The sequence below is a fragment of the Eurytemora carolleeae genome, unplaced genomic scaffold, assembly GCF_000591075.1.
Source record: "Eurytemora carolleeae unplaced genomic scaffold, Eaff_2.0 scaffold615, whole genome shotgun sequence".
Lineage (NCBI taxonomy): Eukaryota > Metazoa > Arthropoda > Copepoda > Calanoida > Temoridae > Eurytemora > Eurytemora carolleeae.
In genome coordinates this window covers 21,030-35,054 of record NW_019396545.1, presented here as the reverse complement: position 1 = coordinate 35,054, position 14,025 = coordinate 21,030, and the positions used below count along the sequence as shown (strand labels likewise).

Here is a 14,025-nt window from a genome sequence, read left to right as displayed (position 1 = left end):
TACAAATGTGGCAAAATATAATCGATGACTATAGGTTGAAATATCTGAATGATTTGTTTGAAATTAGATTGATTTTTTACGGTCTAAGTTGTATGTTGCAATTTTCTGAATTTGTATGGGCGCTAAGTTATCGGTATGCGACGTCTTTAACAATTTTCTCCTTATAGACGCAACAGATGGAAGTAAATTTATCAGCGATCAAAAGCGCTTTTTAATCGCATTAAGCCTGTACCCCCTTTCATTTTTCGCGAACACTCCCTTTAATATCGAGACTAACCTAATCTTGTACTTGTATCCTCAAAAGTGTAAAAAATTTAACCAATCATAGTCGCGTATAAGAAGCCGATAAATTTGAAATTTTGCACGCCATTTAAGATTAGTATACTGAAACGGGAGGGCCTCTCTAATTTAAAGCACCGGTTTTTAATTTTTCTCTACTATATCCAAAAAAGAACGGTTTAAGAAGAAAATCAAAAGTGTGTCCATTGGATACTCAGAATAGGTAATCGGGATTAAGGATATCTCATTCTAAAGTTTTCAGCTCTGGTTATGTTTGTCATGCGGAACGGGTTGAGTCATCTACATGGTTCACTAGACGGGCTGGTACGCTAAAGACTAGACCAGCTACCGTGTACTGGTTCGGATCATGAGACAAAAGTACCGTTGACCATGAACAGTCAAGGTAATTTTAAGGAATTTATCAATTCAAAAGTTGCATGTCAGATTCATTACGGTAATCTCTACGCCGATTATCTGAGTTAAATATGAGGAAGATTTGTTTTTTTTGCTATCAAAATATGTTGAATTCTGTTACTTTCCTCTTTGACTCTGCTGCATAAATCTGTCAGTCACAGCAAACCCATCAATTTTCAGTTAGAAAAATAGAGTATCTTTACCTGAGACGAAAGTCGTGAATCGGAGGTATGCAATGCTTTAAATGGAGGGTTACTTGAAAATACGATGGACAATCCCTTTAACAATATGAGCACCATATTATATTTACATCACACACACAATAAATCCTAATAAATAAACTTCTACAGCTTTAATCTGTAAAAATCGCAAATGAGTTGGTCTTGAATAGTTGGATTGTTTATAAAAGGCAATATCATGTGGTAACTGCCAAACACGTCCTTGGATAACAAGTTTCCGGGAAAAAAATCCTAAAATTTCATACTAAAAAGTCCTTTTAATAAAAGTCTCCGGAAATAAAGTCCTACCAATTCGAGACTTTATTTTCTAGGACTTTTTTCTGGCTCCAGTATACATATACAAAAAAGTCCTCGGAAAAAAGTCCTCTAACAAGTGAAAACGCATGATTCACAATGGAAAAAAGTCCTGGTTTTTCTAGGTTTTTCTTTTCCTCGGATTTCTTTTCTTCAGGACTTTTTTTCCTGAGACTTTATTGGCAGCCCCCATACTATTTTAGGAAAAAAAGTCCCAGGAATCCAAAACACAGGACTTCAATTCCAGTGACATTTTCCCAAGGACTTAAGAAAATTCGGACTTTTTTCCAAAGTTTTTATTTCCAGGTTTTTTCCAGAAACTTTTTTTCCCGGGACTTTCTTACATAGATTCATATCATGTAGGTGGTGGTGATATCTAACCCCCCCCCCACAATAATACAACCATTAATTACACACTTTCCCTGTAATCAAAACTTTTACAGATTCACCCTCTAAATTAAAAATTGAGTCAATTTAAAAACCTGGACTTTTCAACAAAGGCAAGTACTTCCATATCTCAACCCAATATGGGAAAAGAAATGAAAAGAAATATCAGAGGTGATGGTGAAATTTACCNCCCCCCCCCTCCCGCCACATATTACCTCAACTACCTCAACCGGAAGTTTAAGAAAGATTAAACTCATAATTCTTTTATTATTTCTTCCTTTGAATTTCTAATTAGTAACAGGATAAATTTAATTTTCTCATACTTGGCATAACATCAAAACAAGTTGTGCTACGATGTCCCAAAGCCGTACCAATAATGTTCCATAAATCTGAAATTCTCCTTGAGTAAAATTGAAAACTATAACACACACACACTGACTAACAGACATACAAACATACAACCGGAAAATCCACGAAATACGATAAATTCCCCCAATTATAGAATTATTCTGTTGAATATCCCAAATACAGAGTATCACAAAAAAATACAAAATCTTAAATAATATCTGTCCGTGTGTTGACGTAAAATTTAGAACGGCTGAATCAAATTTACACCAAATGTTAGGTCATATCACGGTATGACCAGCATGTCGAAAAGTTCTACAGTGGTAAGCGATTATATCAATACAATGAAGACGATTTTTTATTTGAGTTTTGATTGTTATAAAGTTTTTTTTCGAATTATAATTTTACAAGTAATCATAGAGAAGCTTTTTTAATTAACAGTTCTTTTGACTTCTATAGTTAACGTGTACCCATGCTGTTTATTAGCTTGATATAAAAAAATTGAAATCGAAAGTCGTCATCATGGTATTGATATAATCGCCTACCACTATAGTAAACGCAAAATATTTCTGATATATTTTATTAAACAAAAAAAACTTTTTGAACACCCCGTATTTTCCCGAATCGTGGAAAGGGTTGCGTTCATAATCTGGGATCAAATTGAGCGAGTAATATATGATTGTATAATAAATATAAATAGCGTATATATTGATATACACAATATACAATACTTAAACTCATATATTAACAGGCGACAGTAGGTCAATATTAAAATTGAGAAAAGGCGACGAACGGAGTTTTGAAATTTAAAAAACAACATATTTTTTTATGAAATATTTACATTTTTAATCTTTAAGATTTTTACAATTTAAAAAAATGAAAAACGGAGAAATGAGATATGAAGCTTATTAAATTATGATATAGTTTTTGTCACTTTTTTTTAAAACCAATTTAAAATAGTTCATGCAAAAGTTGTCAAATTTTCCAAATTTTAGTACATTTTTTTATATTTTGTTCAATGCATTGACTTTATGAAAATATTAGATCACCGAAGATAACTCAGCTTTTACAGTAGGGGGGGGGGGCAGTTGTATCATCTGGATCCAAATTATCCTTCACGCTTTTCTTGTTAAAAAATGAAAAGTTTATTAACTTAATATAATTTGTCTCATTGTTCTTTATTTAAGTGAAGATATTGTAGGTACTAGGTATACTTAATTGATACAGTGATAGGCGATTATATCAATACAAAAAAGACTATTAACGATTTAATTTAAAAAATTTATATCAAGCTGTTAAACAGCATGGATACACATAAACATAGAAGTCGAGAAAAGTCATTAATCAAAAAAGTCGTCTTCATTGTATTGATATAATTGCCTACCACTGTAGTTGATCTTGGATTTAATAGGACTGTCTTTGTAATTTCAAGTAACGCTCCATCTATTCACTTTACACCTTTATCTGATTACTAATGGGAAAGTTATCGTTGGGTTTCTTCTTTAAAAGTGTTGAATTCTCACAATTTCTTCCATTGTTTTTAAAGCAAAAAATCACTCTACAAAGACCCGCATATACATCCAAATCCAATACATGCTATTTTAGTTCAGAGCGTCCCATATCATATGGGATTATCTATAATTTTTAACGCTAAAATACTCACTCAGTACTCGAAAAATTAAGCATTTTCTGCAAAAAAATTTCTATTACCCTTATTAAATTTTTCAAAATGATTCCATTCTTCTTAAATTTTCTGATTTGTCCCCCAAATCGCAATTTAGACCCATTGACGCGGTCTAATTTGATATGGGACACCCTGTATATTAAAAGCTTTCTATTATCTGTACGTATATCTTACTATCCAATTATCTATCTATCTTGTCTCTTTTTGTACTGATATCAATTAGTACTTCTTTATTTTTATAATTTAAGTATCTACAGCTTTATGTTTATCTATCATAGCACTCTATATTAAAAATATCAATGTATCTATCTATATCTATCTGTTTATTTATCTATCCATCCATCTACCATGTAATTTATCCATTTGTCTAATAAACTATCTATTTATCTGTATATAAGTATCATCTATATATCAATCTATCTATCTATCTATACTTATCTATCTATCTATCTATCTATCTATCTATCTATCTATCTATCTATCTATCTATCTATCTATCTATCTATCTATCTATCTATCTATATATCTATCTATCTATCTATCTATCTATCTATCTATCTATCTATCTATCTATCTATCTATCTATATATCTATCTATCTATATATCTATCTATCTACCTATCTATCTATATATAAATCTATATATCTGTCTATCTATCTATTGTATACTGTACACTGTATAATGTAGACTGTAGACTGTATACTGTATACTGTATACTATAGACTGTATACTGTATACTTTATACTGAATACTGTATACTGTATACTGTATACAGTATATTGCAGTTTTCTTTTAAATGGCTCCTAAGAGACCTTTCTGCATAGATTTTATAGGAAACTTAAATCTGCAAACCAATATGAGGATTACAGGAGGATTTAGGGGGATTCAGGGGGGTTCAAGGAGATTCAGGAGGATTCAGGGGGATTCATGAGGATCACAGGAGGATTCAGGGGAATTTAATGGGATTTAGGGTTATTCAGGGGGATACAGGGGGATTCAGGGAGATTCAAGGAGATTCAGGAGGATTCATATAGATTCAGGGAGACTCAGGGAGATTCAAGGAGATTCAGGAGGATTCATGGAGATTCAAGGAGATTCAGGAGGATTCAGGGAGATTCAAGGAGATTCAGGGAAGCAAGAAGATTCTTTGGAATTTCAGGGTATAATCCAGGGGATTTAAGGATAGTTCGTGGGATTCCGGGATATTTAAGTAGATTCGTAGAATTAAAGGAGATTTTACGGGATGCCGAGAGATTCCTTTGGAATTCAAGGGAATCCACGGGTTTAACGTGGGTTTTATGAGATTCGGTATTTCGGGAGATTTACAGGATTAATGGAGATCTAAAGAGGATGTTAAGGGATTCAAGAGGGATTTCAGAGGGTTACAGAGATTTTAAAAGGGATTACTTAAAAATCTAGAGGATTTCTGTATGAAGCTATGAGGTTGAAAGTTGTTTTTAAAACCCAATTTATGGATCAAAGGATTAAAATTGGACATTTATTCTTCGGGATCAAAGGGTTAACATTGAAAAAATTCTAGACTTTTCCTTTTTGGGATGAAAGGGTTAAACTTCACCCCTCCACACATACAACTATAAACATGTTAACTCCTGAGATACGTTCTCTGCTCTCAAGATAAATAAAGTCCGGGGAGTCGATCCAGGCAAATCTAATCAAAATACACAAATTTAGAAAATCAGAATCCAAATATCCAAATTGCCATTCAAATTCACAAAATGTATCCAATAAAAGTCCAAATCTAAACTGCATATTGAAATATTTTCGAATATAAAAAATAAAAAATTTATTTTTTAAATTCTTAGTTTTTATAATAAAATTTGTTGTTTTTTGTTCTTGTACTCTCTCATTCCCCCTTCCCCCTTACTTATATTCCCTTTCTTCCCATTATTACATTCACACCCATACAACTCTATTTCTCCCCCCCCCCCTTGGTAATATTCACAGACTATTAAGTATTCAATAAACCTTTTTACGATAGTTTCCGTGAAATGGGAAAATAAAATCAAACACTATAATACATAATACACATCCGATCGAGTCCACTTGTTTTGCATGACCTCACATGCCCTCGGGGAAGGGTTATGACCGGTTAAGATTAAAAAAATTTTCGCCACAAAATTTGGATTTTGAAAATCCACCGATAAATCAGGAAAATCTTCGTATTTTCTATTTTTTACAATGAAAATATTGGTATGCAGTAGTTATATGGAACAAAAAACAGGATGTCTCGAATAATTCAAGATTATAAACAAGTTTCCAGAGCTATGATTCTTCAAATCACAGAATAACATAGTATTTATCCCAATTCTTGATTTCCCAAATTGGGAAATATTTTATTGAGCGCAGATATATTTATATCTATCTAGTATGAATAATGACCAGTTTCACACAGTACAGTACAAAAAAGAATAAAACTGAATAAAACATCCATTAACTATATATTTACTGGATATTGGAAATGACTCTGAATTTATTCTGTGTAAATGAAGTTGGAGCAACGTAACTTGTAACTTTTTGTCTTATATATAAAACCGTTTTCATTTTTAGCAGAAATAACATGATTTTTTATGTAAAGGACAATGTTTGAATGTAAAAGATTTATTTAAAGAAAAAATGTCCTTTAATTTTATTTTAAACATAGGCCTTTAAGATCTTCTATTACAACTTTTACTTTTGGCTCTGTCTGTGAGCATCTTTTTTTGTAAAATGCAAAACAAAAACCAAATAAAGTTTGTGGATTTAAGAATATATTTTTGTGAATTATCAAATTTTTACTAAAATCAAAAATTTTTGATGGCAAATTTTTTAAACTCTGAGCATCAATAAATCGCATGATCCCAGGATCATGCGATTGGGCCCGATCAGAGACAAGCAAACTGATGATGAACAATTGTAATTTGATTTTGTTTTGTTCTTTGGGATTTTTCAACATTTATTTTGTTTAAATGATTTTTTTTTTAGAATGGGATAAGGGGAGGGGGTCATTTACATGCAAACAAGGAAAAAAGAAGTAAATAAAATTTATGCTACATTGCAGGTATGACTTTTTGACCTCGCAGCTTCTGTAGTTTTTATTTTACTCACAGTTAAGAGAGAAACAATTTTATTCGAGGCCAAATTTAAAGAATTTTAGCCGCGGCTTAAATATTGCTGGTTTCACTTAAAATTGTAGTCAATTTTTCAAGATTAAGCCGGCGCTCAATTGAAACCAGTTTTTGGTAAATTGAGACGCGACTTAAATTTATTAAATTCGGACACGGTTACATATTAGAAATTCAAAACATTCTCAATACCTCTATGATAATAGAAGTTATGTTTACAAAACATCTAAAGGGACAGACCGGCTTTGTAAGGTAGTTGAACTGAGTATGTAGTGTTGGGGACAAATTCTATAGGATTCATTTGAGAATCGGTTTTTTAAAATTACTAAATAACGAAGACGATAAATATAGTAAAAATTCTAAAGTAAACTAATAAGATGTTTAGGAACATACTTCTCAAAAGGAATTGGTCAATAAATCGAAGTTAGAATCAATTATTTCCTTTTTCATCATTATATTGAATTTCTTATTTTCAATGAATTTGTTCGCAGATTTCTTCTAATTCTTTAAATGTCGTCTTTTCAATAAAAAATTCAGAAAATCTGCTGAAAATATTTGTGAATAATCAGAGATTACAGAAACTATTAATTGAATAAGATTAATTATTTTCGATGATAAGAGTTAATTTTTATTTTCTCAACCTGTTCCTAAACAACTAATTAAATTACTGTAGAATTTTGTTTACATTTTTTTGTCGTAGTTATCTAATAATTTTTAAAAAATTCTGAAAACGTATCCACCCGAAAGTTCGATTTTGAACGTCGACTTTGCGATTAAACTCAGGATTTAGAGATCTTTAAAAAGTGTTATATGTCTCAAATGAATCCTAACGAATTTGTTCACAACATTGCATACTCGGTTTAACAACCTTACATAGCCGGTCTGTCCCTTTAAGAGTTCAATCTTCCGTGCAATTTACTTTAGTTTGACGTGATTTCCGTGATTCGAAATTCTCTGTTTGCTTTATTTGAATTATTAATAGGTGACCTATATCTAGGTTGAAATAAGACCATGTCTTACATTCTCAAAGAAATATTTTCTCTAGTTTTGTTATTATTTTGTTTTTGACCTTTAGGAATATCGGAGTACAAAAAAGATACTTTTTAAAAGTTTTCCAAATTTAGTGCTCAGTAAAGTTTTAATGTAAATTGTGATTTCTCTACAAAGGTGACATAACATAACACTGGACCTTACCTCAAATGACCCCATTAAAAAATGGCCTTAACAAAATCCTGACATATTCATAAGGTACGAAGAGAAAATGTTTACAGATAAAACAACAATTAGAAGTTGAAATACAAGATGGGCGCAAAGTGTCCTAAAAGCCTAGTTTATATATAAATAATCACAAGAAGCTCTAAATCAGGTTGGTAAACTCAAAGAGGTTGATTCATCAAAGGTTGCGAGTGCGACTGTAAAAAAACGACTCGGACTACCTCTCATCTATCCGTGCATTAGTCTGTGAGAATATAATCCATTTTTTTGGATAATTTCTTTATTGGTGTAAATAATTACATATGTATTTAAAGTCCTAAAGAAGCAAATAAAACTAAGTATATTAATATATTTTTTCAACGTTGCAATAATTTTCTAATGCGTATTTGTTTCTACAATTTTAACGCAATAAACAGGAACGTTTTACCGTGAGCGTGAAGAAAAAGTTTTTTAATTTTTTCTTTTTTATAACTAACAAATTTACATGAAAAATATTAGGAGAAATGGTAAAGAAAAGATAGCATAAGGAAGAGAGCAAATCTACTTAAGTTCAACAAATCTAATAATATTTATAATTTAAATCACATTTTCTTTACCGGGATTTATAAAATCACACGAAAGTTTACTAAATAACTGAGATCTTTGGCGTGATTATCACACATTCAATAAAGTCTTGTAAATATCAGAAGCAGAAATCCGTCAACATTTCATAATGTCGTCCTTTCTTGACCAACATGGCGTCGCTGTAAAGTACGCGAAACCCATTTTAAAGATTTTAAGATTTGTTCGAGTCTTCCTGTTTCTTTTACCGAGAGGAGAAAGAGTTAAGAGCTGAATATCCCTCGTATTGGTGAAGGGATAGGGGGAGGGGGGAGGTGGGGGGAGTGGGGGTTAATCCGCTTTTCTTTCTGTCGTCTGAAAAGAAGAATTTTATTTCAATATTTCAATTCAATGTATTTTAGGAACAACCGCATACAATCCTTCAGCTCCTAGACTACCCGGAGAAAATGTAATCTATTAAACCCTGTCATCGCAATACTATACCAAACATATACAATTTATCCGGTTAAATAAGTTTAAAAGTAAAAATTTTAAACAAAAAGGGTTACACATATCTTGACAATCAACGATAAAAATGTTTAAGGTTTTCTTTTTTGTTTGTCCTAAAAAATAAATCAGAGCAACATTTCAAACTTTTAATTTGTACCCCCCCCCCTCCCCAGATTTACTAACATATTGAGCTGGGTCGGTGTACGAAATCAGAAGAGCAGATTTGACCGAAGTGTACCTGTTACAAAACCAGACTCTCACAACCTCCTTCTCCATGTTGAGTTGGTCCCCTATGCTTCTGATCTCGTCGCTACTGGGCTTGGGGTTCTTCAAGAAGGCGCGCTCCAAGGAGAATCTAATATTGTTCTCAATAGAAGTCCGCTTCTTCCTTCTCTTACCTTGAATAAAGCAAAACTATAGTCTTGATAATTTTTAAACGACCTCTCTAATAAAAATTTAGATTTGCTAACGTAATTTTCAGTGTCAGATTGACACTATTAAACTTTTGTTAAAAAAAGGACGAATTATGTATTCTGTTTTTTCTAGCTGAAAATTGATTTTTTTATTGAGACATTGAAAGAAAACAAAAGAATTTAACACTATTCAAGGTGCGACTGGTACTAAAAAAAGGTTAAAGGTTGTGATATGAAAATGCCATTACGTCTTGCAGTAACTTTAATTCAATATTTGAAAAAGAAGGATTATATTACCTATAAGATCTTGATGATTAAGATTACTGAGGCTAGAGGCCGGAGTGGAGATTACAGTTCCATCCGCATCCTCGAGCCATTTGTGCAGCAGAGGCTTCAGCTTGCACATGTTCTTGAAGGAGAGGTTGAGAGCCTCGAACCTGGATATGGTTGTCTGGGAGAAATCATTTCCGTACATTCGCCCCATAGCAAGTCCTACATCTCCCTGCAATGTATTGGATGTAATATATTTGTATTTTGTCCCAAAGTTTGAGATCACAGAATATAAAAATACTTTAGAGGAGATTTGTAATCAGTTTTACATACCTGAGTGTATCCCAGCTTGATTCTTCGTTGCTTGAACTCCTTGGCAAACTCTTCCAGCTCTTCCAGCTCAATATTCTCTTCAGCTGGAAGATCTAGGCGAGCAGGGATCTCATGACGAGCTGACATGTCGTAATGAGAACCTAGATCATCCCTGGAGATGAGGTCCTGGCGGGATGGGGAGCTGGGGGACATGGAACCCCGATAATGATGTTGATATCCAGATCTAAAATAATAAAACAAATAAGTTAAAATCTTTTTAAAAACTGATAAAAATGTAAAGGAATTAAAAAAATAAAAACATAGATTTTTAGAATCAGGAACACAGTTCACAAAGAATAAATTTCTAAAAAAGTTTTTAAGACTAAGTCAGCCTTGAAGTGTCGCAACACCATAGTTTTTGATGTTACCTCAAGAACTCGATTTTTTTGCAGCCCTGCACATGGGCATTTTATAACTTTATTAGCTGAGTTTTTAGGAAGTAATTGGCAAAATTTCCATTGATTTTTGCGTGAGGGCTTGCAACATTTAGATCACTTTGAACTAAGCTAAAAGATGTTCCTATGGAAAAATGAATGAAATTCAAACTATTACTCACCTAAGTTCTGTCGAATATGGAGATATATTGGATCGAACAGAATGAATGGAATGCATTTTAGTGTTAACAAATAATCCCTGCTCCCCCCGGGTCAACTCCTTCTCACTCTTGATCTTGAGCTTGTTGTTGAGGGGCTCTGTGGTCTCTTTGAAGTCCTGCTTGAACTCCTTCTCCTTTTCCTGTATCCTTCTCAGATCCTGCAGCTGCTGGGTAGCTTGAGAAACAGCCTTCTGTACCTAGATACGTCAGTGGTTTAGTTTGATAAAATTATTAGCTTGTAAACCCAGCTTCTGTACCTAGATGAGTCAGTTGTTTAGTTTGATAAAATTATTAGATTGGGAATCCAGCTTCTGTACCTAGATCCCCCCCCCTAGGGCCTAGGCTGCAGATGGAAAAGCGATTTTTATCCAATGAGAGAGTGCTGCTGATAGCAGAGTACTAGATGAAAGGGGTTTAGGGGGTAGGTGGGGGTATGAATAGAGAAGGCGAGAGTTTGACATGAATACTTTGTTTTGGTTTAAATTTATTCTAATATATTTGGACATGCATCTGTTTGAGATTAGAGAGAATAGAGAACCGGCAAACCGACATCAAGTAATTAAGTCAATCATATTTATTTTCAGAGAAATCGTGAAAATTCTAATTAAAGTAACTGTAAGCATAATTTCAATTGACATTCAACGCAAAGATGGCAATGTCCGATTTAAAACGGTTCCCTTACAACCTTTAACTCATTAATGATGTGGAAGATATTGTCGTTTTTTGACTATTCCCATACGTTTTCCTGTAGTGGACATTCTCAAGTCACTTTTGTAGAGAATCCGCAATTGTAACTTATCAGATTTCAAAATTGTTAACATAAATATCTTATTCAAACTTAATCAGACAAAGCTATTAAAGGTGAAAAGGGTCACTTGAATTAACGCAAACTTTCCCTTTAAAACTTTGAAAAAAAAGTTGACCATGCATTCAAGACTTGTTTATAAAACAATATTTTTATGAATTTAGTCTTCATATATAATTAATAATAAAAAAGGTTCAATTTATAAAAATTGTATTCTTAATATGACCAAAAACAAGTTAATCCCTTAACAACAGTTTTTAAAATTAAAATTTTCAGAATTTTTCAGAATTTTGATTTTTAATTAACATTTAAATAACCGTCGCTTGAGTACCTTTTAATAATAATATTTGGACCAAATTAAACCATATTAAAGAATAAAGAATGCAGGAAATTACTTTGAATAAAGATTAAACGTAAATTTGAGATAAGACTTTCTGAAGGAACTGAACTCCCCCCCCCTTTTTCCCTAACTTTTCAAACCAATGGTTTTTGGAAAAGTTTTGCGAAGAAATCCTTGAAAATGTAAATTCAGATTCCTTCTCACAAAGAAATCTTCTGCGATTGAGAATTCAATTTCCATATTTAAATCTTATCATTCGCACCCTATTCAGCATTCAACTGGTCAGTCAGGGGCACATATTTTGAACCCCCCCCCCCCCCAATGAAAAAATTCTATAATATCAAATCATCAATCTACATAATTTTTTTTAAATGTACAGAAAAATTTGAAAAAAAATCTCTCCTTTTAAAAAATTATTTCGTGTTTGTGCAATAAATAGGTTCGTTTAAATTCAATAATTTAAATTTGTAATGAAAAAAATGTTAATAGAATAATCTTTCTAGGGTAAAGCCTGTGACTGTAGGAATAGAGCTGTGGTCTGGGACTGGTTTGGTTGGAACAAAAGAAGGTTTTGTATTTGCTGTTGAAGGTTTTGCTGTTGCTGTTGTAAATATACTTGAAGCGTTCCCACCTCCGACATTCCAAACCTAAACAAAAAACATTGTGTTTTCCAAAAAAATTCAAAACCACATTTTCAGAGGTTGTAACATTGAATATTTGATAAATGACAGAGATTCAATGGGAACGGTAAAGCTGTTTGAGTCCATGTCTAAGAAAAGAATGCAAGTGAAAAATCAGAAACTTTTAATTCTTAAATCCCTGCCGCGAGAATTCATTGGATATTCATAAAAATCACGAAACCTCTTTATTCAAATATTCCATTTTCCCGTATTTGCATTCACAACTCTGGCAGATTTATTCACCTTGAAACATTTATGCTCGAAGTATTGAAGTTATTCGCGTTCATGTTCAGTCCTGACCAGGGCAGATTCTGTTGGGTGGCCTGAAAATTTAATTTTAATTTGTTTTAATTTGATTTTAGATCAAGGAATCCATTAATTAACAATCGAATTAGAAATAAGTTTGTGAACTCGTTAAAGAAAACGAATTTTATAAACCACTCTGATTTTCCAATCATAATATCTTTGCAATTCTTATATCTTTGCAACCTGATGTTGCAGTCCTTTAAAATTTCAAACTATGAATTCTGCTGAATCAGGTTAAAATATATTAGAGTCAAGGCAAGGAATCACTTTCGATTACATATGAATTTAACAAACGAATTTTACCTGAAGTGCAATCAGCTGATTAAGTGACATCTGACCGGCCTGCAGAGCAGCTAGAGCTGTTTGAACAGTCTGAAGAGCAGCTGTGGTTGGACTGCCTGATGCTGTCATATTAGGGGAGCTGCAGGCTGCTGGTTTAGGGCTACTAGAAGCTACAGGAGGACTAGAGGGTAGTTCGCCTGATCCACCACTACTGTTGGGAGAAAATGAGCGCCTAGAAAAAAATAATATTTACATGCAGAAGTACACCCAGCATTGTCACATTATTCGCACATTATTTTAGTGTACCGTCCCTTTTTGCCGTCTATATTCTGTGTATATACTAAACAGAATGCTCAAGTTACCAAAATGTCGGCTTTGTACTTTAAATAGATCGTAGTCTAGACTTTCATAAAAAATTAACGTCCTGTCTCCTACATACAAACATGATACACACTACACACATTAAACGCGATTTACAGTTAAACAGATTAGACTTTACCTGGCGGATGAAGGAGCTGCAAGATTAATTGCTACACTATCTGAAGAACTATCGGCCACCGAATCAGAATCGTTTCTTTCGTCACTTCGCGGGCTCATCATTGCACTACCTAAAAAATGGCGGGAAATAAGAATTTATTACGCGCAGAGTTTCAAAATTAAAATGTAGCAAAAAACTGCACATTTTTAAACGTAACGTAAAAAATAATTGTCGTAAATTACGTTCTCTATAAACATTATAAAATTTAGTAACCCATGTTTGATACTTTACATTTCAATTTATGTGAATAAATAACATTCTCATACATATTTTAGGCGGTATATTTGTCAGTGTGGTTGGAAACTATCAAGCTGCAGGACATATTTAAATAATTGCTTTTGCATGATTATTAATAATAATACAATAATTGAGACTTCATTTGTATGATATGAAT

At 32.7% G+C, this 14,025-nt stretch overlaps 1 protein-coding gene across 1 annotated transcript; it reads right to left on the bottom strand.

The window, feature by feature from the left end:
• Positions 1-8,335: 8,335 nt before the first annotated feature.
• Positions 8,336-13,697, bottom strand: LOC111705243 (protein nubbin). Its single transcript, XM_023477731.1, has 9 exons — positions 13,593-13,697; positions 13,115-13,325; positions 12,749-12,828; positions 12,337-12,472; positions 10,642-10,877; positions 10,047-10,269; positions 9,741-9,945; positions 9,269-9,428; positions 8,336-8,895 (listed from the first exon to the last, which is right to left on the bottom strand). The coding sequence occupies exons 1-9, from the start codon at positions 13,691-13,693 to the stop codon at positions 8,805-8,807; spliced, it is 1,443 nt and encodes a 480-aa protein (XP_023333499.1). The 5' UTR covers positions 13,694-13,697; the 3' UTR covers positions 8,336-8,804.
• Between the last annotated feature and the right edge of the window lie 328 nt (positions 13,698-14,025).